This window comes from Styela clava, chromosome 5 (assembly GCF_964204865.1).
Source record: "Styela clava chromosome 5, kaStyClav1.hap1.2, whole genome shotgun sequence".
Lineage (NCBI taxonomy): Eukaryota > Metazoa > Chordata > Ascidiacea > Stolidobranchia > Styelidae > Styela > Styela clava.
The window spans coordinates 14012060-14038019 of NC_135254.1; the positions used below are offsets into that span (position 1 = coordinate 14012060).

The 25960-nt window shown below is 33.4% G+C and overlaps 1 protein-coding gene across 1 annotated transcript; it reads left to right on the top strand.

The window, feature by feature from the left end:
• The first annotated feature begins 217 nt into the window (after positions 1-217).
• Positions 218-24879, top strand: LOC120345008 (WD repeat-containing protein 47-like). The gene is made up of 20 exons (XM_039414372.2): positions 218-405; positions 1685-1799; positions 2102-2217; positions 3106-3162; positions 3839-4017; positions 4669-4766; positions 5140-5276; positions 6152-6258; positions 6759-6919; positions 7456-7766; positions 12759-12903; positions 13176-13280; positions 13880-14057; positions 14939-15060; positions 17958-18041; positions 18272-18430; positions 20419-20512; positions 20870-21014; positions 21471-21597; positions 22558-24879. The coding sequence occupies exons 1-20, from the start codon at positions 301-303 to the stop codon at positions 22707-22709; spliced, it is 2697 nt and encodes an 898-aa protein (XP_039270306.2). The 5' UTR covers positions 218-300; the 3' UTR covers positions 22710-24879.
• The last annotated feature ends 1081 nt before the right edge of the window (positions 24880-25960 follow it).

Here is a 25960-nt window from a genome sequence, read left to right on the forward strand (position 1 = left end):
TATCCTGTTATGTCTATTATGTGACAAAATATTCAAATAATTTGTGTATATGCAAAATTTAAATGATGTTAAATATTACACAATTTGAAAATCCTGAAAAACATATGTATGATTGTTTTTTGCTTGATACACTAATATTATCCATTTGACTGATATATACTACACTATTTTTCATCTACCTGTACTTTGTAGTTTTTTTCACGTGATGTTTTTTGAATTTTCATGCAGATATGTAGCTGTAAATATCTACTAAAATTTGTTTGTGTAGTAGGTTAGTTGCATTGAAAAGTGCCAACCACCATGCAAATCATAATTCATGATTCTGATGTTGTTTCTATGATATTAGAATATCTACATTCACGACAATTGTATGAAAGTGCTATTGCATTGGAACGGGAAACTGGAGTAAGTTTGTTCTTTGTTGTTCTGTTTTTCAAGATTACTCAGCAGCAACCATGCCTCTGTGGTATGGCGTATCATGCTAAGCGTTGGGAACAAGCTTACCATTGTACCTCTGCCCAGGTTCGCTGGTTTGACTCCTGCGAGGAATAATTATGTGTGAGAAGATTGCTGGCTCCTCACCGCTGTAAGTTGGTTCTCGAATTTCACTGGTTGGTTTAGGCTTGTTGCACCATCAACTCCATGCATATGAAACAAAAACTGGTTAAATAATCCCATATCTGACATGGACTGGTAACCGGACCAGAGCCAGTGGTACGCCATATGATTGAGTCATCTTCTAAACTTCCCTTTCCGTCAAGGTAAATATGAAAATCCTATCCAGGTATCCTATTGCTCACATAAGTCTGTAAGTAAAACTATCAATGTTTGCCAGTTTAGAAAATATTTCATACTAAGAGGCTCTAAACCAACCAATACACCCTTATTCCAAGAATAGCAACATGCTTTGTGCAAATGACCGGCCATGATGCTTTTTTAGTTAAGTCGTTTTTAAGTACCAAAGTCAATTTCAATCCAGGAGTATTAATTCATCTTATTTGCTGAGGATATGTTTTATATATTTTTAGGTGTTCCACATTTAGAGTATATCTAATTATAATCAGTGACTGTTTATTGAAGCACTATAGATTACGGATAAGATGTTTTGATTTTATGCTTACCGGTAGTATCTGGAAATAAAAAATTGAAGTCCAAAATTCTTGCATTATTGTCCTTGTCATGATCACTAGGCACAAATTGTACCCTGTACTATCAAACATATTCATCTCACACTGATGATTGAAAAGGTACATTTGCTTTAAGTTTCCTATTTCCTGTACCTGCATTTCCTATGCAATTTGATATGGATAAGATATATGTCTGGAAGTCCATTAGGAAGAGTTATCAATATTGCGATTTAAAAGTGCAGGATGCAAACATATCCAAGTCAAGTCAAAACATGAAGTTTAATATTTAAATTGATTTCACAAATTCAAATGAATGTCTCTCAAATTTCGATCTAGATTATTATACTTTTGTGGCATTTATTTTATTTAAATTTGTCTGTTATTAAGTATATTTAGTTTTTTATTTTGTTCGTTGTATTCGATAATTATGCTCATTACAGCAGTCATAGTGGCCGTTGCCTATCCTGAATCAATAGACGCTTGACCAAAAATTGCTTTTTTTCTGTAAAGTTAGATAAATAATGTCTTGTTCTGAATATATTTTTAATTTCTTGCAGGTTTTTCCAGCCGCTGATGGATCAATGCCTGAAAATCTTCAATATTTGAGACGATTATCTCTAGATGGGGAGTGGGATAATGTGTTGTTTTATCTAGAACCATTCACAGAACTAGGTAGATTGTTGGATAGGTGTTTTCAATTTTTTTGCAAATCATGTTTTGTCTTCCTTGTACACAAATTGATGCTAAATTGGGATTTCTGTATTGAAATAGGGTCGATTTCAATTTACCTAGTATACTTTTATATTGGGATATGAAATTATTCCAATGTGCCAGACTGCCAGTTTATTACTGCATTACCGTACTTATCTAAATGCTAGAATATTTCTGGACATCTTCAAGCCTGTTTCACAGACAGACATAATATACCCTAATTTAGATTTGAGTATATTCTATTCTATTTTGTTTATTTTCAGGTGAATTTAGCACTGATACTCTCAATTATCTAGTACTGAGACAGAAATATATTGAAATTTTGCATGGAATGTCAGCAAATAAAACATGTTCTGCTAAAGAGAAAGAAAATCTAATTGTATGTTATTTAGTTTCATTATCAGGTATCATACATTATTTCATGCTTATGTAATCTGTTCATGAAAGTACGGTAATAATATATAATGCTTTTTGATTGAGCTGCAATTGCTGGCTTACTGTGAAACACTACATCAACCACCAAGTTTTTTGACATAGTTTTTGTCATTTGACTCATTGCATGATATTCAATGTTAATTAGGTAAATGAGTGATATACATTCATATATTATGAATAACAAGCAGTTTGCATTCGACTTCTAAAAATAGCTTTGGTTTTCTATTTGACAATATGTTGATTTCTTATAATAAGCTTGTTTGCTGTTATGCTGTAACATTCCCAATCCCATTCAAGTTTTGTATACATGCATTTTGTCAATAATATTCTACACTACACTGTGAGTATTTTAGAGTACGGTATATTCTAGCTAAAAAAAAAAAAAACTGTATAGGCTATCTTACAAAACCGTAAATGAAATTTAGTATCAAATTCAACGATTCATTCAATTGGCAAATGTATACGAAAATGTATTGCAGTAGGAAATAGTGAAATTTAGGATGTATTTTTAGCATTGATGTAGGAATTTGGCATGTTTTCAATTGCGTCTGAGTCATATTTTCAAGTTTAATATTCAGTCAGAATTTCAGACTTTTTTTGTGATAATTGTTACAAAATCAAAAATTTGACCAAGCGTTCCTAACAGTCTATCGATTAAAGAGAGTGTACACGCACCAAAGAATTTATAATCCACTTTTATTTTCACGAGAGAAGCTGGAGTCTGAGACAAAATTTTGATTTGGTCTCGATTGTAATTTTTTTTTTTCACTGCACATCCAATATTTTCCGTCACCATTTGATGCGGTACAGTTCTATTTGTTCATAATTTTAGAAAATACTCAAAGAGATTCAACCATATTGCACTGCAGAAGAACTCAACCAATTGAAGGTAGAATTTTATTTAGGATAAAGAAGATTAACTTATTAATTAAAAGTTTCCATTCTATTTGTCATGAGTTTGTATATGACGTTTTCACAAATGCGTTATGCTATAGTCGGTCTGTACACATTAAGCTTTTAAATTGGGTGGCAGTTCAATTTTTAAAATTTTTCATGCATGTATTCTCAGTTGCCTCAGGCAGATAGGAAAATGATTTAAATAATTTTGATTTTGCTGTTTTCTCGACAAAGGGTGCACCAGAACAAATTTGTAAATATAATATGGATCATTTCACATGATAATGTCAATATTGCTCAATTTTGTTCATACTCCGCATTTTTGTAGAGAAGGATGTGCAGTACAGTTTTTAGTACATTTCATGTTATTGATGTCATTACCAGTAATCACTATCCACATTACACTTAAAGCCACAATGAAGATGTGTGTTAAAACAATATGAGTAAAATTTATCATATTGAAAAGATTCACTATGGTAAGTAATATTGAAAATGGTTCTCATATTTGTATAATTGATAAAATTTCAATCACCATATTATGACATTATGTTATCAGTTATTAAAAAGACAAATCTGTTCAAATGTTGTTCTTGTGAATCTACATTTAACGAATTTTCTAATATGCAAATTCTTTATTCATCCAGTCAATTTTTCTACTTTTATCTCAGGCACTGGACAAGTCTTTATTTAACGAAAGTGGAAGTATATCTGCATCTAGATTTCGATGCTTTAAAAATATCCTGGATGTTTTATCACCCATTTTTGATTCCTATGGGCCCGGTGCAATGGGCGGTGAAGTGGGGGGCCAGTGGATTCATCAGAAATCTTCACAATCAGATTTTACAAGGTACTTAATAAATTACATAGATGCCATGTTTTGAAAGCATAACTTAGAAATCTTTTTCCTGAAATGGTCTATACCTGATGGTCAATGCACGCTACAGATACATTTCATCAACAGTCTTGTATAATTTCGTATGCTAATGTACATAAGAGAAATCACACATATTTCTGTAAATAGCATTTTTCAATGAATTCTAATCAAAACAGTTTTGAGTGAACAGTTATATTAAGCATGACTAGAGAAACTAAGATACATCTTCTAATCAACACCTCTCATTATAAATCTTTAAGTATGAATCAGCACAAATAACTTTTATTTAAGATTTAATATGGTTTATTTAACCAAGTGAACTATATTATTCACATTGACTCATGATATACGAAACTTGACTGTATAAAAATAATCGGACCTTGTAATGTGAATGATGTCAATATTAAGACATTCGACTCTAATTCATTTGCCATGTTATTTAATATAAGTTATTGAGAAGCTTTTATTTTTTTACTTCTATTATTTATTTATAATTCCGCAATTGGTCGAAACAATTTGATTTTATTATCGGTTAAATTCATTGTCAATAGGTTCATTTCTATCGTCTGATTAGGTAATTTTCTAAATTTTTTTATATTTTCTAAAATGATAATTTTTTCATAGGTTGGAATCTGTAATGTCAGACGCAATGTTATTGAATGAGTGTTGTAAATATTGCAGACACAGAGCTCTATCTGACAACAATGAACAGTATGACGGAGGTACATTAACTGTTGTGTTACATAAGTTACAACTTACAACTGCACGAAACATCTACAATGCTTACGAAATTTGTAGTTATATCCTGCATAGACTTATTCCTATGACATAGAATGAGCTATCGAATTTTGTTCACCTATGCATCATTCCTCAAATCAGTTCAGTCACTTTATTATAAGGTGTTTCCCAGATTAGGATGTTTATTCTGGTCCCAAAATGCTTTCTCTAATCAGATTCGTGATCTCCATGTTTTTTTTTATTTTGTCATGTTTTTTGCTATATAAATGACCTTTACTGTAATAATCTACCTTTGATGCTACACATGAATAGCCATTAAAGTTTCTCAATACCATTTGTCAATTCTGTTTTTCTTAGGAGATCAATCACTCACTTCACACAGTTTAGGCAACATAGATTATGACGTTAATAGTAATGCTGGACTTATGTTTTGGATAAAATCATTGCGTCATAATGAATTATTTCGACAAAAATATGAAATCAACGATATACAGGTATGTATTTTATAGTATGATTGGAAAATTCAGAATAACTTTTAATTGTGTACTGTGTAGTGTTCATCACCAATTCACTGCACTGCTGTTGCTAATACCCTGGTGCATCTTGTCTATCATTGTAATTACTAATTAGTGCTGTTAAGTCGGAGAAAAATTTACCTTCAACTCAAACTTCAAACTTTGAGTCATTCAAAAAACAACTCTAGATTTCTGATTGACAAAAATGTTCATTCCAGCTCTTTGACTTTATGATGAAGGAATTTTGGCCCCCATAAAACTGATTTGTGACGATAAAAATAACTGTGTATGCAAGCCAACTGTCCAGAATGCTTGCGCAACTAAATGCTCTTTTAGTTACTGTCTAAAATTTTCATTTGCCCCATCGGAAGTCTGAAATTTAAACTACTCGCTTTGATGCTACTAAAACCAGGTCAATCAAAATCTGACTGTGACTCCACTGTAATAATGCAATGTTAAATGGGTTTAACGATACCAGGTTTCTCAATGAAGTCTGTCAATACTTATTCTGAACCTTATTTAGAGCAGACGTGACAGAGGCTTTTGAAATTTGAATATTGTATCAATTCTTCATTTATTATCTGAGGTTTTCAAATTGAGTCACTTACTAATGTATCATATCAATGCAATGCAATGCATGCTAGGTATCAAACTGTATGGGGATGCTATACTTTGTATGCCAAATGTAATTAAATCCTTTGAGATTTTAGTCATGAAATTAGCAAAGCCAGAAAATTCACAAAGCTCTGCTTAAAAACAAACCATACATTTTCTTATTTGAATTGTTATTATGCATTCATGCATAAACATCATAATACAAAATTGATAACAAAAAAATATGTATCCTATTTTAGTTGAAGATTGAACCGATTCGAAGACCAAAATCTTCACCAAGTAAAATATCAGAATCACCGAAAAAATTTTCATCTTTTGCCTCACCAAAGAAACAATCTGAAACAAGGTAAATAGCTGTAATAAAGAACATGAGACTGAACCAAGAAATATATCTGATGACTGATTTTTTTTTTTTTTCTAAATTATCTCGGTTTTTAAATGTGTCTAATGCTTTTGAATAGTCAATTCAAATGGGGTTTGAGACAATGCATTAATCACTATGCCATCCTCAAACTCGAGAAAGCATAATATTTCATTTTGGTAAAAATTGTTGATACATTATCTTTATCGTGTTACCTGATATTGTTTGGTACCATGTAAGTTAATTCTTCTATTGCATAAAATAAAATATTTTGCTCCATTAGTTATCAGAATATATGACATAAAATATCTTTTGTTGAGTAGATGCTTTGTTATAAGCCAGAAGAGTTATTTTTAAAGCATGGCCAATTCTATCGGTGATATGATGGTACTATCATGTCATGTTTATTCATGGCTCCTGTATTACATCCATTTCCAGAAAAAAAATTCATGTAATTATTATATTTATCTGTATTTGTTTGTCAGATATACGAGTCCATCAGTTTCACGAAGCGCACATTTGCATTCATCAGAGAGACCCCAAGCAAATCGAAATCGCCTTGCTTCGTCTGTACCTCCTCAACATAAAGTATCGCGGAGTTTTTCGAATAATAATAATAACAGCAATAATAGCTGGGTAAATCCAGGTATGCAATGTTCAAGTTATTCAATTTCTATAGATATTATATAAATTTACTTACAACAATTTTGTTTTTAAATTCAGTTTTCTTGAATTTTTTGCTGCCATACTGAGAATTCCTATTTTGAGTTTTTTTTATTTATTATATCCTTATTCCTTGTTGACAAAATGAATTAATTGATGACAAGTGTCTCTTCAAATATCTCTTGAATTGTGTTTCAAAAATAGGCTCTTAAACTTCATTTATGACTATTTGAAAGCATATGCTTACGGGCAATTTCACATGGTAACTCTAAAGTGGCATTCTGAGCAATTTTTCATTTATTCCAGCAGGAATATAAAAAATAAAATAAAAAAATTATTTTTAGTAATCTGTGTTTAGTAGATGATTAAGTTCAATAAATGTTCAAAATTGCTTAGCTCTGTGTATGGCGTATTTACTAATAACATGTAACCACTGTTTATTTTTCTCCCTAACTTTTTGCTTTTAATATTGCATATTTGATAATCCGACATGAAATACTATTTGTTGCTATTTCTCAGAAAACCAAGAAATACATCCACAGAATGAAGATGTTGAAATAAAAACAGAGGAGACAGATACTATAGATCCCAGAAGTTCTCACCCAGTCATAGCATTTTCAGAAAATATACAAAATGAAGTGTTGGAAAACGGTTCAGAACAATTTACAACGCAGCATGTACCAGTATCATCAGTTGAACATGAAGAGGCACAAGAGAACAAATTACAACAGCCTTCTCAAGTTGCAGCAAATGTATCTGAGAAACCTTTGAGAGATTCATCGAATTTACCTATTGCAGCACCTGTGCAACATGTCAACGGACAATTGAAGGTTAATTGGAATTATTGCATCAATAGATATTGACAATGATATTTTTAGTTGTCGGGAGCATTGGTAAAGCCATTATAACCAACAGTGTTAACTCTAAGCAAATTATGAGTGCGAAAGTGCTTCGCAGTCGAAAAAAAAAGTGCGAAAGTGCTTTTGCCGATTTTCACAAGTTATGTGCCCTAGCCTTTCATATAACCCATTTAAAACGGCATAGATACTCGAAAAAGCGCTCCTCCGGTTAATATTATGAATTAAAGAGAAGCCTTTTCGTTAACCGAGTTCCCTTTAAGCGAATTCATGTTTAATTAAAACAAGCGAATTCATCGGCAACGAAATAACATCTGCTAACACCTGCCGCGGACAAAACTTTCATGCAATGTATCACGGTGTCAGTTGCTTACTCGCCTAAACAGCAAAGACTTTCACATTTGTTACTCCTTCCATCTAACAGACACGAGGCAGGCTGGAAACCATATTAGTTACAGGGTGGATCGTTTGTACAAATCCCGTGCAAAATAATCCCCCAAAGTTAGTTAGTTTAAATCGGGCAGAAAACATCATATATTGGCAAAATGTTCAGTAAATGTCATGTACTTTCAACATTCATAAATAGCACTCTTTGTAATGCTGCTGACCTAGTATCAAATATTCGCATCACAACGCCACTTGCGAGGTGGCACCAATAGGAACGATGACACCAAGGAGTTTTCTTTTGCGAAGGTACACTAAATATAAGGAGGGTGATTCTTGAGAAAAACATGAATAAAAAAAATAAACGAATGATATGATAGTGGATCCCAAATAATTTTGACAGTGTCTCGAAATACCAATTCATTTGATAAATAATTTTTATTCGACCACATGAACGCTGATATTCTGAAAATTAATGTTGAAAGAGAATTACGCATTCTCAGATATCGGACATTCAGTCGCGATATTCAATCGTTCATATGCACAAATCTCACATTAATAGTAATTGCTACCCAAGTTTGTAAAATTTAGAAACCAACAAACAGAAAATAACTTATCCTAAAACACAATTAAAATTCAGTCGGCAATAAATTCATCGCCAAGACGATGCCATACAAAACAAAAGAGATTTGGTCGCGAGAGTTACGTGAGATGCTGCCGTTGATTTTTAAGCAGAATGAAAAATAATTTATAATTAATAAACGGGAGTTACGACGCCCTTTACACATCGTGTGTATTAAACTTCCCTGGTAAGTACTATTATTATTGTACTTATACACCTGTTGGGAGTATTTCGGACAATTTCGAATTTAAAATAAATGAAAACCCGACATATAATAAAGACGCAAAAGTAAAATGAACATTTATTGAAAAAGTTATTATTTAAGAAAGACAACATGATCGTACAATTCCGCCAAAACCTCGATGTTCGCAAGTGAGATGATAAATAAATACTTCCCTGTATTCGATCAATTAACTTTAGCGTATCGTTGTTCTGCCAACAAACAAACAGCCGGGTGCAAAATATTTCAGTCCTGTGATATGCTCACAAATATTCTCGATATTAATATCATACCCTCGCGTATGTACTTTCTATTAGCTCTTTAGTGATCCCTTCCATCCTTGGCCAAGTCATGTTTCGAATATGTGAACATTTTATTCGACCATACATGGCCGGCGGGGTGTTAAAATTGTAAACAAGAGAGAGGTAAAATCAATCGCGAATTTCGTTATAACGGCTCGTTTACGAATTGTTGCGCCTGTTATCGTCGAAAATGATTACATTTGTTGTATTTTGAGGCATTTAAGCAGAAATAATTAGGGCATGACATCAACAAAATCGTCAAGTGAGATCTTGAAATTGCAAATTCCGTAAATAAAATTGTGAATTATTCGGTAACGAATTCAGCTTTAATGACCGTCGGGGTATTGTTTTGTTGAAAATTATTATTAATGTGAGAGCGCCAAAAACATACAGTCCATACCGATGCGACTGCAATTTATATGGTCGCAATTGGTGTGGTGCGTTTATTAATAGTGTAAAAAAAAATTTAACGAATATCAATTATAACCAAGCCTGTCAGCGTGTTTATTTTCTGTGGACAGGAATCGTAAAATACCATCTTGAGACAAATTCACTTCTATCATAAAATCTTAATCGTAATATATCGTATAATAAAATCGTAAAAAACCGCCCCCACACTCGTCCAAACGTGTGTCGAGCTTGAACGACAGGAACAGATTCATCGACGACCTTAATTAGGGAAAATATGTATTTTATTGGGAATGCAAAATAAATGTAACAAAACGCATTTTTTGTGATATAACTTTGTATTTTCGGAAACGGGTTGCCGTGAAAGGAAAAATTTGATCTAAATTAATCGCAAAAATGTTTTATTTTAAATGTAACAAAACACATTTTGCGATATAACCTTGTATTTTCGAAAACGGGTGTCCTGAAAAGTAAAATATGATCTAAATTAATCGCAAAAATGTTTTATTTTAAATGTAACAAAACACATTTTTCGAGATACAACTGTATTTTCGGATACCGGGTGTCATGAAGCGTAAAATATGATCTGAATTAACGGTAAATAATGTTCATTCCAAATGTATCATAACGCTTTTTTGCGATATAACTTTGTATTTTCGAAAACGGGGCGTCACGAAAATTAATAATCTAATGTTTTATCTATCGTCTAACTAACGTCTGGAACACATCATTTTCGGGGAGAACTCTAGCCCGCGAAACGCCATTTAATTTAAAATAAAGACTGTTTCACGCATTTCAAAACGGAAAATCACCAGTAAGTGGACAGGGATTCAACCCTCCGGATTCAGTATTCTATATCCCCGTGTCAGAACTTTCTGAAGAATAGAACAAAGAACCCGTCAAACCGCCGCGGAAGAATGGGAGTATTTTTTGCACTAATACTTAGGGCATGACAATATCAAAATCGTCAAGAAACTGGTGAATTTGCAAATTCCATAAATAAAATTGTGAATTGCTCGGTAACATTTTAGCTATAATTATCGCCGGGGTATTGTTTTGTTGAAAACACGTTGAAACTTGAGGGAATTAGTTACAATTAGCGCCTGACCTCTATTAGGCACTCGAGCACTCGAAAAAAAAAGCACTCGAGCCCAATCTTTTTAGCATTAAGTCGCATACGTAAAATATCCTGTAAAAGAAGTGCTGTTCATTAACGCCATCTCGTCTTATGACCACGCAGAAATGCCTTTATTGCCGAATTATTCAATCACTATTTTAAATCAACATTCAGGATTGGCACAATTTCAGGTTTGCGAAGTTTATCACCATAGAAATACATGACAAAGTTAATTATCGTCTTAATAAATATCTGCATCACGGTATGGACAATAATATTACCATTCCCATAAAATTGGGACGGTAAATTTGCAAATCTTGATAGGTAATATTAAAGCCAACGCAAATGTTAATTTGAGTCCTCAATGTCTTCAACAGCTGTTGCCGATGTGAACGAACGGGTAAACCCGAAAAATAAAACTTTGATGACCGCCGACCCACAAGAATTCATATTTGTAAAAAGGAGAGGGCGGGAATATAGATTACCCAAAACCTGGATATCGCCGCCAAAACGATCGGTGACAAGAACAATTAGCGATTATAACGGAATTAACCAGTAAAAAGGCTTTATTGTCGATTTTTTGATGTTTCCACCACGTTTATTCGGTACTCCTTAAAAATATTCGATTCAAAAAAATATTGAATTTTGCCCACCTGTCCTCGCATATCAATGAGGAATAGTTGTGTAAATATAGCAAAATTCCGGAAAATGCCACGTCCTTTCAACATTGTGATTACAATAAAATGGCACTTAATGGTATTTTGTGAATTTGGTGATTTTGCAAATCTGTGACATGCTGCTAAAAGTTTCGTCTGATTTGAAAATCGTGCAGTTTGGTCACAATTCATCCAAAGTGACTATAACACGTTACTAACACTTTTATAGTCATTTTGAATTCATCGATATCATTGATAGTCACATGACCTTCAAAGAAACGCACTGCCTAGTATTCCAACATCTGGTTTCAAACACCCGGGAGCGTTTTTTGCGGGAGAAGCGGAATCGGTGTGCTTGTATAATAATCATATTATAAACAAGAATTTTGCCGTTAATGCAAAAGCTTTATCTCCTTTGTCTGCATCTCATAGGTTAGAATTCCGATAAATATCGTTATGATATGCAGAATTGAGTTACAAAAGTACTAGTATGTTACTTATTTGTCAACTTAATACTCGAAAATATTTGTTAACTTTGAATTTTTATTCCATTCAAAATGGGAAAAAAGTGCTTTTTTCTCTTCAAAATCGGAAAAAAGTGCTATTTCGCAGTCCCTAAAAAAAGTTGCGAAAGTGTTTCGCAATTTTCGCAAAAAAGTGCGCTAATAGTGAACACTGATAACCAAGTCCCCTAAAACCAGTGACTGAACTTGAGAAATATAAAAAATATGTCTAAAAAGCTCTTACTTAATAAGATTATTATAATGGTATCAAAAAGTCAAATATTACTAAAATGATGATACATTACAAAACAAATTTTGTCAATATATAAAAGTTTCAAAGAATATGTTACAAAATATATACATTTAAAATATCAGAAATTTTAAAGAACTGAAAAGCTAAATTCCAGAAAATTTGTAAAAAATTTTCTTATAAATTGAATTCCAATTGTTTGCACATTCCAAAAATAGTAATGTTTTCTAGATTTATTTCTTGAAATTGATTTTTGAAAAGTTCGGGTAACCTTAATGGTTTTATTTTAACTATAAAATTGAACAGATATTTTAGTATTCCCAAAAGCATAGAATATTTTTACACGGCATTTTCATGTCTTCACTCATAACAGGTCTCTATAATATTACCTAGCCACTTGATAGTGGCAATCATAATTTCATTTTAAATAAATTTTCCATGCATCCATACATGCAAAGTATTTGGTGTAACTAATTTATGAATACCAAATGCATTTTGTTTAGGTGGATGAATCGTATGATAAATTTTTGTCAGAAAAGAAAAAGCAAAAAGTGGAACATCAACAATTTTTGGAACAATTGAAAGAAAAAGAGAAAAAGAACGACGAGATTCGACAAATACTTTTGCAACAACAAGCTGATAATTCAAGTATGTTCGGATATTATATTTCGTTACCAAAACAGTCTTCGAGAAATTGTAGTGTGGTATTAATCAGATTCTATTGTACGAAGAAGTTTTTAGACATCACCCAGTGATCTAAGTACCACAGTTGGAAAAAAAGTTTTGTTGATTGAATTTAGGACTTAAAGACATTGGGTCCATTTTAGGTCTGTGCCAGCAGCCTAGCATGTGTAGCGATTCATAGATATCCTGTTCATCCTCTCTTAATATTATACAGTTTAAGCATAATTTATTGCCAGAAAAAGCCACAATGGAAGAACCACAACATCATACTGTAAAACCCACTCAACCAATTCAGAGATCACTAAAACAGAAATCATTAGATTCTTCGCTCTTACATACAGGTTAGAATCTCATAATTTCCATGTTTTGAACGTTCTTTTTGTGTCCATGTTATATTTTTTTACGGATTTTTGTTAGGTTATTTATTGCTATATCAGATTTTATTAAAATTGCAATCTTTGATTTTCCTGATTTCACTTTGATTTAATGTTTGTCAAAATGTTTCTCACCTAATGAGAATGTACTCTGATAAAAATAACACATGCTCACTCAAAAGCAAAAAACTCATGCCATGAGTGACAAATAAAATCAATATAACTGAGCTAATGATCTGCTGACGAGCAGAAATTTTCAGCCACTATTTAGCAAACTTAGTCGTCGTATTTTGTTTTTGTGCTTGTGAACAAGCATAACTGGGACTTATATTTACTTATCCATTAGAAAGAAATTAACTTGGCCTCGTTCATAGAGGGATATTGCGCTATCACCATATAAACAATGGGTTTGATTTTTAGAGCAGAAACACATAATGTATAATTATTAAATTCACCTATGAAATGCTTTTTTTTTCAGTTTCTTTGCTTTTTTTAATATTTCATTCTGGCATCGTGTTTTTGTCTACCCAATACATTTAAGCATTTTATATTTTTATTCATTTCAGATTTGCCGAAGACTCCACCTCCGAAAAAAATCTCATTTGTTCCAATCGAATATACTGAAGATGTTCAAGCAATAAGAACTGTTGAATTTCATCCGAGTGGTCAAGTTTATGCAGTCGGTTCAAATAGTAAAATTTTAAGAATATGTAACGTTCCAAGAGATTTGGTTTTAAATTACGGGTATGTGAGTTTTTGGCTATTTTTTTAATTGTGTTCAAAATTATCTGAATGAAAACACTTTTGTTTACAACGGAGCATAATAAAAAAATCTGATATGACTTTTGTTATTTTATTCATTTTTTCTCCTCCAACAGTCCTCCAAAAAAACAGATTTCTATACATTATCTCCATAAACATTTTTCGGTACTCATGTAGTATGTGAACCAAGATGGCGGACACCGGAACGTAGTATATGTACCAGGTTAGGGTTAGGCCATAATTTCAGGTACAAAAACTACAGGAGTCACTTGACTAGTCCCCGAACTTGTAATAAAACTAAAAACTAAAATAAGGAAAATCAGAACAAAATTATGTCTTAACCCTAACCAGGTAAACATACTACGTTCCGGTGTCTGCCATCTTGGTACACATACTACGTTCCGGTGTCTGCCATCTTGGTTCACATACAACGGGAGTACCCATTTTTCAATCCAGAGCAGAATCTATATTAGCAACCACTGTTACTTTTACATAACCTACTATTTTTGGGCAGGAATCTTCCTAGTTTGGTATTTATTTCCTACCCAAATTACCACATGCTGGGTGAGGTAATAGGTATAGCGTTTAAAACTCCCAATGTTATAACTACTAGGCCATCGAACCTACAACACTATTATGTTGAAAGTGATCATTGGGTACTCCCGTAGTATGTGCAACAAGATGGCGGACACCGGAACGTAGTATGTGTATCAGGTTAGGGTTAGGCCGTAATTTCAGGTACAAATACTGCAGGAGTCACGTGGCTAGTCCTCGAACTCGTAAAAGAACTAAAATAAATTTAAAATATGTTATAAAAGCTACTTTGGTTTTTGTATTCATATATTGTTTTACTTCTTATTAAGCTCTTCACCGAGAAGTTTGAAGAAACTGGAAGATATAAAAAGTCGCACACCAAGGTCTTCTGATGTTCTTGTTAAAAAATCTGAATACCATCGAGGTTCAATATATTGCATGGGATGGAATGGTAACAAATATTATAGTTATGCAATTGGTAACGAAGTTCAGGGCCAACTTACTTGATTGTTGCACTCAAACTCAGGGGCGGACACCCGGGGAGGGGGCGAATGGGAGCGGTCTTCGCAAAAAATTTTAATACATGTTGTTTCCGCCATACAAAATTATCATTCCCGAAAAGTGCGATAGTCAAGCGCAATTAATCAGTTAATAGTTACCGATATTATAACTGTTTTCTTACAATAATGTGGACCAGAGCGTCTTCGGAGCACCTCATATTTCGTGAAACATGCGCGCCTGCACGGGTAATACTCCGTCTTCAAACGCACCGCCGATCACGCGTCACGGTTTTGCACAACTAATTCATTTTTGTACAATTTAATATGGTTGTCTCATTGTCTAAATCTTTCAATAGTGTTATTGTTGGCATTTGCGAGGGAAGTGAAAGAGGCAAACTGTATTTCATTACAACAATTAATTATTATCGCTTAAAAATTAACTAGATCTGAAGTTGTTATAAACAATTTTCACCGCTGGACGTATCTTTTCACGTTATGGATTTTGTGCAAGGCCCAGCATAATTTGCGGGCAAATATCAAAGCATTTACTATGTCAAAATGCCTATTCGACTTTTCAGACCACAGAAACTGTCTAAAAAAGATACCCACCCCTTCTAAATTTTTTTGAAAACTGAAAAAGTTGCCAATAACGCGTGCAATTGCCTTTTGCTAAAATCGACGATTGTTTTCAGTATTGTGATTTGTGACCTATTATTTAGTTCGTTAATGCCTTTACGTTGGCGTTTATCCTCTCTAAATCACAAATTTGTGACACGATGACTATGATAATTATTTTATTTACGTACAAGCACGAACTTATGAACCCGGCGAGAATTCGAAGAAGTAGGCCTACCCATAAGTTGAAAAGCGGCAATATAAAATACTGAAAATAAAACTGTAAACAATATAAGTTTTGTTGAGGCCCGCGACAGTCTAAAAACGCTTTTCTAGGCATCGAAAATCGCAAAATTTCGTGTGCCTATGGCACAAATTATGTTTGCTTGACCTTTAAAAACATTTCGTCACTGAAATCGAAACACGGTCAATTGTGAGCGGGATTTACCCTCTTATCCATTACTTTTAATTGACGTCGAAAATTTTCGTGTTAACATTAAACAAAGATGAGAACGCGACTTTTTCCCGGTTTGTGATGATATATAAGATAATTAAAGTATATTCGATCAATTTTTGTATTTATTTATGTATTTTTATTGTACTGAAAAAACTTTTACTACGTGAGAATTGACAGAAAATTTACGGATTTTTCCAAAGGTTTTATCTTTGAAAATAATCGGAGTGACAACATTGCGATTGAGCGGAGCCAGTGTTACAAGTACATCTCAAATTTATCGAATTCGCAAAATAGAAAAAAAAGGATCAAAACAATATATAAACGGGCAGTGTACCACACATTTTTATGTCCGCGGATTGCCGTGGTGTTTAGAGTGGCTCTTGTTTTGTCGTTTAAATTGAAGACAATTAAATTAATAAATCAAGACATTTTGAATATGCTCGTATCGGTCTCTGATTGATTACTTTGCACTAGTGAAAAATCATTTTTCGTTGAAAAGGTCGGCTGTTTTAACAAGTGTAATCGCAGCGACTGTTCCGCATGGATTTCGAGGCGGTGAAAGGGTGAATTGGTATTTTTGATTTACTAGCATACTCTATAATTATTTTCATTGTATGAAGTTAAATTGTACTATATGGGATTTTATATCAGATATCGAGATTTTTGTAACGGCGATAACGAGTTCGGAAGATTGCAAAAATACGTATCAAAATTAAATACATCAGGCAGCTTATCTCATATTCTTATGTCCACATATCGCCGTGGTTCTTCAGTTTAGTAAGAATTTTATTTTGACGTAAGAAGTCGCAACCGCTAGTTACGTTGCACTAAATTAATATATAAGGACATTTTAGAATCTCGTGGCTGTCATGGATTGAATATTTTACGCGACAGAAAAATCATTATACGCCTAAATGGGCGGCTTTTTTAACGAGCGCGTATTCGCGGTGCTTGTTGCAGACGGCAATGGGAAGTTCTGACTTTGACCCCCCACCTTTTTTTTCAAATCCTGGCTTGCGCGCCTGAACTTGTGCCTATTTATTTTTGTATTAAATTATAAATAAAAACCCTGCAAAGTCATTGCGTGAATCCTGAATGTTATTTCGAGTTCAAATGATGATTTAATAAATCGGCAATAATGGCAATTCTACTAGTCAAATGATAATTCCTTGGTAAAATTTAGGAAAAAAATTCGCACAATAGCTTGTTACCTTGTTTTAAATTTCTAATTTTACGAAACGACGTTAGTGCGCTTCATGCAAAACTAGGAATTGAAACAATAACCTAATATGACTCCTCAAATTTGTTATTTTCTGTTTGTTAGCAAGAGCCGTGGGCTAATTCTCGCGGAATTCAAGAAATTGGTTCAGTGACGCGCAAGTTCCTGTCTAAGCATAGCATCCTAGGTACTCGATATATGAGTAGCAAAATGACATTCTAATACTTAGAGAATGACATCGACAGGTTATTGTTTCGTGGCGATACACGGTGCGGTGTTTTTCGGTAGGCGATCCAAGTTCGCCCCCCCAAAATTATGGAAAGTGTCCGCCCCTGCTCAAACTGATAGTTGTATTGGACTTCTGAGCAGCTCAGATGTTCAAACTAGTTTTGTTACTTCAGAGACAAATTATATTTACTATATCTATAAGTACAGTTCCCCATCTGCATAGCTAGAATTGAATTTCAAATTGTGAAGAAGCATAATAGTTCGCAACATTTTATAGATATTTGGAAAGATAGGTTTGTTAGTATTTTAATTATTGTTTTTCATTGCAGCTGAAGGATCATTGCTGGCTACAGGTTCAAATGATAAATTGATCAAAACTCTTGGATTTGATATATTGGGAAAAACTTTAGATGGTATGCATTAGTTCTAGATTTGCTGTGTAATTTGTTTACTCATTTCATTTGTAAGAGAAGCTTTATTCCTTTTTGCTTTGACTTTAAATAGCATTGCATTATGTTTATACTGTTTGAAATAATATACCAGTTTATTAGCGCAAATCACAAAAGTCGTTGCTTTCTGGTGACTTTTCAAGGCGATGTCTTTTAAATGCTTTTATTATTTTTTACTATACATTTATGAACAGAAACACCTCGAGAAATGGCATTTCATCGAGGTATTGTGAGAGAACTTGAATTTTTACGAGACAGTAATAATATATTGGCAAGTGCTGGGGCCGATGCGATGGTCTTTATTATTGATTGCAATCACAAGAAACAGATTCACAGTTTGGCTGGTCACACAAGTAAGTAGTGCTATTTCATTTTGAGTAGAAATTTATGAGTCTATCATTTGTCCAGGCATGGAAATTAGATATTGAGATTATTTATTTACGAGTTACACTGAATACTTGTTTGCGCTTCATCCATTATTATTTAGATTTATTTTTCATTGACAAAATATTTTTTACTGTCCTATCGGATTAATTAAACGTTTTCGATTGTTACCCATTCAGTAAACTATGGATTGTTTGGCTAAATTGTTTTGTTTCTGAATACATAATTTTCTTTGCAGCTGATCCCAAGTTTCTAGTAATCAAAATGTTTGATACTTCTACTAGAGGGCTGTTAATTCATTCGTAGTCTTGTAGGACTCGATATTTACTCCCAAGATTTTTTGGTTCTATAAATAGGATCGGCCTGGTCATGAATGGCTAATCTGTGTCATAATTTGGGATTATGGCTAAATTGAATGTAATTTGGGGGGTCAATAGTATTTCATAGTGGTCTGCATGTGAACAAAACCAATTTCAAAACTCAAAATGTTTGAGTTTAAATTATCCATGCTTGATCCGAGTGTTCTTAATTACGGTGACGTCATCATATTTTTTTTATGTATAATTTTTATTTTGCAACAAGGTCAATTTTATTTGTATGAGTATTTCAAAGCCCAAAAATAAACAAAGAATCTGTTGTTAGTTGAAAACGAAGTATTTTGAACGCGCGAGCAACGTTTTCCGGCTCATAATAAACAAACAAAGATACCAGACAGCTCGCGATCAAATGCTCTTCGATAAAACGAATATCACTTCACTTACAAATCCCACTCTTGTTTTTTGAATGTGACTTAAAGCCCTTCTAAAAGAGAACTCTTTCTCTCGCATATCAATCACGTGTCAACCACAGCGTTAAAAGTGAGAAACTTTTTCTCGAAATTTTTTGAAATTTCTCTCTTCTTACCGGCGTACGGCCGTACACATTTGCGATGTAATTTCGGCACGTTTTAGTGGAAAGCGACGAAAATAAGCTTTTTAAGGACACATTAATGATGTTTTTGGCATTTTTGGTTGGTGAAATATTAAAAAAATTATAGAGGGGTGTCAAAATGACACAGGGACACCCGAGCTCATTAGGTTAATACATTGGGACACTTTTTATGAAAAATTGGAACACTTTATTCTGTCACGCTTGTCTGCTTTCATCATGCTTGTCCACTTTGTGATACATGTCTGCCGATCTTTTATCCAACACTGGGCTCGGCTAAATAGCTAAACTGGTACTCCTGTAGTATGCGAACCAAGATAGCGAACATCGCAATGTAGTATGTGTACCAGAAACACGAACAATTTTTATGAATAGTCTTTTATTTTGTTGGATCTCTGCTCTAACAGACTCTCATTATCGTCTGTCTGTGTGTCCAACTGTAGCGTCTAAACGACTGGACCGACCTGGATTAAATTTTCCATGTTGGTTATCCTGCCGTCCTAATGTGCGTTTTACCCCAAGTGCGAATTGATGCCTTGTTTCCATGGCAGCAGCGAAAAACATGTTGATCTTTGGGAAATTTTCAATTAATTTACTATTTGTTGCCAACTAAGTTGAAAATTGAAGTTTGAGAATGATAGGCTACCCGCCACAGTGCAAAATATTCTTTCAAACGAGTCGTCTTTAATCTCGATAATCCAAAACTGGGAAAGCCTTAGGAATTTAGTGAACATGTTTCAATTATTTGCCACAGAATACCACTCAAATAGAACTCTCAGTTTGGAGTTGTGCATTCATTTTCATGGTATTCCATTACCTGTTAGCAGCTCTAAAATAACGCACACCTGCACTGCAGGCAGACATCCATACTGGGCAGTGGGCACCAACTGGCTTTTTTGTTTACTTTTTTGTAGTTGTTTTGTTTATTTATACTATGACAAACAGCTTAGATAGAATATCTTTGCCCCTGACTAGTTGATGGGGTTTGTTCTCTCAATTCCTAATTTTTCAACAACATTAAATTTTTCAGATAATGTGCTTTCTCTGTGTTCTTGGGATCAAGGAAAATTAGCTACGGCTTCCCAAGATAAAACTATTAGATTGTGGGATGTCAGAAGTCCGAGGCATGTACTTGTATATATTCTTAATACAGATTAGTTTGATCGTTTAGAATTGTAGTTTAATAAATAAAGGTGATGTTTTCGCTCAGAGATATACGATTTTTAATTGGTCCTTGTGATTGTGTTCACAATTGAATCATTACTACTTACTAGCCTTTGAAATAAGAGATGGTAATGTCTGCAAATCACCAGGTTATGGTATTACTTCTGTATTGGGTGATTTTCAGCTCAATACTGTATTTAGCAGACTTTTTGATTTGGTGTTTTCACAATGTCTCTACCAAAAATCCGGAACTGTTTATAATATTGTTTAATGTTTCCAATATGAAATTAGCCATTTTCGATCTATTTTATTTCTAGTTGTGTTTCGATTTTCGATACCAGTGAAAAGGAATCTTGTTTTCCAACAAGCGTTTGTGTTGATAACAGTGGAAGATGGGTAGCTGTTGGTTTGACCAATTCTAAAGTTGGACTGTATGATCGAACTGCAGGAAAAATGGCTATTGTACATATTTACTACTTTCATATTCTCTAATACTAATTTTATTATAAGAAATTTATTTATTAATTCGATATTTAATTAATTAACAAAAAAACAAGAAGCAAATAACTGGAGTGTTCGTAAATGTATGAATTCCAAATTTCAGATGATCTGGTATTCAGTTTGTTTATTTACCTAAAGAGATTTCTAATTTAGTAGGTTCACCAATTTCAAAACTTAGTACCATAAGGTAAAGGGTTGTCTGTACCAGGCCTCAACTAGTTCTTCAATATAAAAAACCAGGAAAATATTTCGTGACTTTTCGTAATTGGCCTAGGTCATGATTCCCACCTATATTTCCACTTCATACAGTTCACATTTTACGATTAGATTTATTTGTTGTTTTCACGAAGGAGATTAAATCCCTTTTTGTATAGATAAAACAATTATATTATGACTGACTTATCTTCTATTTTGTAGGAATACAAATGCCATAATGATGAAGTAAGATGCGTAAGATTCAATCCTGTCTTCGAAAATCAATTGTTGTCATCTTCTTATGATGAAAATGTTGTTTTAACAAATGTTGATCAGATGATGTCTGAAAGTAAGTCTTTTTCATACGAGTAGAAGTAAAAAAATTAAATACACAAACACATAATTGCTAATTTGGTCGAACACAGAACAATGGGAAAATAAATTTATGTTACGCAATCCATTCGTTTCCACCGATATATTATACCCGAGAAATAGAAAGTATTTAAATGTTATCATGGTATTCAGGATAAATTTATATTAATGAACTACCCACAAATTATCTACTAAATTTATTTCTCAGGTATAATTTTAGTTGTTAAATCAAGTTCGAATCAACAAACTTAGTCACAATAATTCTTGAATAGGTCAAGAATTTTTGCAGCAGGCTGTTGATACATATAGTACATGTTTCACCAAGTATATTTTTTAATGGAAATGTCAAAACTGTCACATAGTTTAGATACATAGTATACCTAACAGAAAATAACAAGCCTATCATGTCCTTTTTCAGCATATAATATGCATGTACTAGGAATAGAATACCTAAAAGTCAAAAATTATAATTTATGATCGATGAATATAAACACATTGAACAATGAACATCCTTATACTTCAAATGATTTGATTATGTCATGTAAATTGATGGGTACTCCCAAAGTATGTGAACCATGATGGCGGACACTGGAACGTAATGTGTACTGGGTTAAGGTTAGGCCATAATTTTAGGTACAAATACTACGGGAGGCACTTGGCTAGTCTCCGAACTTGTAATAGAACTAAAATAAGGAAAATTGGGATAAAATTATGGCCTAACCCTAACCTGGTACACATACTGTCTGCCATCTTGGTTCACATACTTCGGGAGTACCAATTAATGAATTTGCAGCATTATGAATAATTTACAAATATTACAACTCCAAGAGTGCATTGTAAAACATTACTAAAATAAAATTTTCTTGCTTGACTTTAAGCGATTTTTTATAGGATTTTCCATAATGAAGCAAACTTAATTTTATTACTTTTATTTCAGTGGATCCAAGTTACTCTCAAGAGCGACATTGGTCCGTCGTTGCAAAATGCAAGAACAAAATCATCCAATGCAAATGGCATCCGAATGGTGAAGCATTTGCCACAACATCGGTCGATAAAACTTGCAGATTGTGGCTGAAAGTGATCAATTGATTAAAAATTGTCTACTCTTACTTTATAGCAAGGATGGGGCGCCCTGTATGATGATACTTGAAATATATCCCATTTTCAAAATTTATGTACAAGCCAAATGTCAAAAATTGTTTATAACTATACCATTGAGATGACTCTTGCATTAATAAATCTTCAGCAATTTGTAAATGTTGTACTTTATCATTGTCATACATTTTTTAAATGTTTCACAAATTTTCTCCGAACAATACTCTACACCAGCTGATTTACACATATATGCATACATTCATTAATGTGGCTCCTTAGATTTCCATCTCAGAATGCTAGCATGGGGCCGAAGTTTCTGAGTTAATGAATGATCTACCATACCGAGTAAGTTTCCCACTCCATCTTTGAAGCAAGATAACACAATCATCATGGTATTAGAGTGGCTTATAAATATGACTTCAATCAAAACAATTTTGCTGTTATGTATTGAGATTATATTGTATTTTGCTAAAACTTTACGATAGATTTTTGTGAGTGTATCAGAGTTTAAGCCAATGAGTAGTTACTTTGTTGAGCATATACTTTACATTTATGATAACGTAGCGCTTCACCTCTCCAAATACAATTTTCAATGACTGGTATATTTTTATGCTGTTAAAATTCTATTTGGAATTACTATTGTCTGGATAAATGTCATACAACCTTCCAGTAAAATTATAGTTTGAATTAATGCTATATTTCTCTTGAGTATTCAAGGCATTTTGTCAATCTTATTATTACTAAGTGGGTTGTATTGTTGAAACAACATGGAGCAGTAGATTGTTAACAAAAATGCATTGTTGAAAATTTGTTCACTTTTTATATACCCTTTACAGCAGGGGTCGGCAACCATTTGTCGCTCGCGGGCCAAAATCAAGGGTTGCAAGTCATTGGCGGGCCGCACATATTTTTTGAAAGTTGAAAACCGAACGGATTATACGTTTTATTATGAAAATTAAGCAGTGATACATCTCTAGAATAGAACATATGCTCATTGAATATCATCTCAAAATATTATTTGAATATTTTCGGCGACTTTGAACCCTTTTCACAACTTTTCTGCGTTTTGTTGCCATTTGTCTATTTGTAGTTAAATTATAGGCTCATTAAACGAGTAATTGTGAATTTTATACCTATTAGATTATAATGTAATTTAGTCTATACGTGTCTCACAATAAATTCTGTTACTTAAAGAATCGAATCGTCAAAACAGCTGTTTTGTTACTATAATTCAGTGAAGCGTCGCGGGCCGGATTAAGTCACTCCAGTGTCGGACCGGGCCGTAGGTTGCCGACCCCTGCTATACAGCATGGAAGAGCTCCAAGAATGCAAAATATTGGTGTTCGTTCATGCTATTTTGACTTTTTTTGTGTATTTTGTGTACTGTATATTTGATATTGCCTTGCACTGTGTTTTATACTCATTCCATGTTTTGTATCTGTACCTGAACTGTATAATATATTTATTGGTGGTAATTCAGGTGATCCGTCTAATCTGTTGGTAATTGTATTATATTATATTTGTTAACTTTTCAAAATAGAAAAATCTTACTCTTCATATACCCCTCATATGAATGTTCCAACAAGATGTTCCAAGTATTTTTTACTTTTATTTTTATCAGTAGATTTCATATAATATAGTGGTTGATTTTTTTCCAAGAACATTTTTGGAGCATTTATTCGAGAACATGTGATTGTATTGTTCTTGATTATTAGAAAAATACTTCTTGGATGACGAACATCTCTTGGATGACGAACATCTAAATATAATGTGAACCAAACATCTGATGATTAATGAATTCGGCGCCGAACGACACTAACTGTTACTTTACGCATTGTCTCCAAGGATAGCTTTTTCACCTTTAACACATTGGTACCATTGTGTTGTATAATTCATATTTGTAGATTGTTGCATTGTTTGTCTTAGATGCAACTCATTAAGGAATGTACACATACTTGCGTGACTCATTAACCTAATGTCTGCGTTTCGCAATCGGGTGTAGGACAGCATGTTTGTTAGTGAGTCACGTTAAGTTAATCCTATAATTATATAGGAAACGTTAAATTTGCGGTTCTGGTACAATTATATAGATTTTATGTAGTTTTTTCATATAAACTTCGTAATATTAATATGAATGAGTAAAATAAATGTTTAATTATTATGATTTGTTCGTTTGTAGATTTTTGTTGAAAGACAGAGCCTTTGTGCGTTTGATGTATTATGTAATATTGAATCGTGTCGTCAGTTATGAAGGATCTAAATCGACTTCTCTCTTGGATATTTTCCGATGTAGTTTACTTTTGACAAAAAATTGCCGAGTCTTGAATAGATTATCAAACTGTATTGTTGCGAGAGATAACATAGTTTCAATCCACAATTCTTTGCATCTAATCGGTTAGGAAGATCGACTGTTCTTAAAAAGAACTGTGTCAAGATATGCATTTAGATATATACATACATAACGAATGAATGCAAAGAACGTTTTGCCATCGTGGCTGTTTCTGCGTCAAGCGTTTCTCATAAGGCATTGGTCTGGTCTAACCTAAATTATGTTTACAAAATTGACTGCGGATTGCCCCTCTAACCTGTCCATGCCCTCACGTCGCTGTATAATTATGAAGTTTGCTCTCAAACAATATTTACAAAACGAAAAAAGCCTGGCACGACTAGCCACCACCAAGTAGTGTTTGTCACCCCCTCACCAATATCTGACAGAGTAACATTCTTGTAATTAGAGGTTTTTAATGAGGAGTATATGCGGTAGTTGAGGGATTTAAACAAAGATTGTTTGAGATCTCTGGACAATGGAGATCCTTCTACAGTCGGATTGTAAATATACAAAGTAAAATGCGTAAAGCGAACCAGCGATGTTTTAAAGAGGTTATGGATAATGTGTGACTGGGGAAGTAAACCTGATCTTTTTTAATCTTTGCTTCCGATCGCGCTCAGGTTGTGAGGCATGAATTCATTTTTTTACCAGTACCAAACTCTACGACACTCATGGCGAGTTGTTATCTTACCCCCATCCCTCCCCCTGCTTATCATTCAATATGTTTCCGATGTCTGAAAACGACAATTAAAAGCAGGTTACATTTATAAGGGCTATTGCACAACCTTTTTGGCGTAATGACGATGATAAGCACATCTGTAAAAACTCTTTAGCCACTATTATACGACTGATTAACCTGTGTGAGTATACATGTTAGAATTTTGGGGGTAAGGATCGCTGTTGGAGAGCACACTGT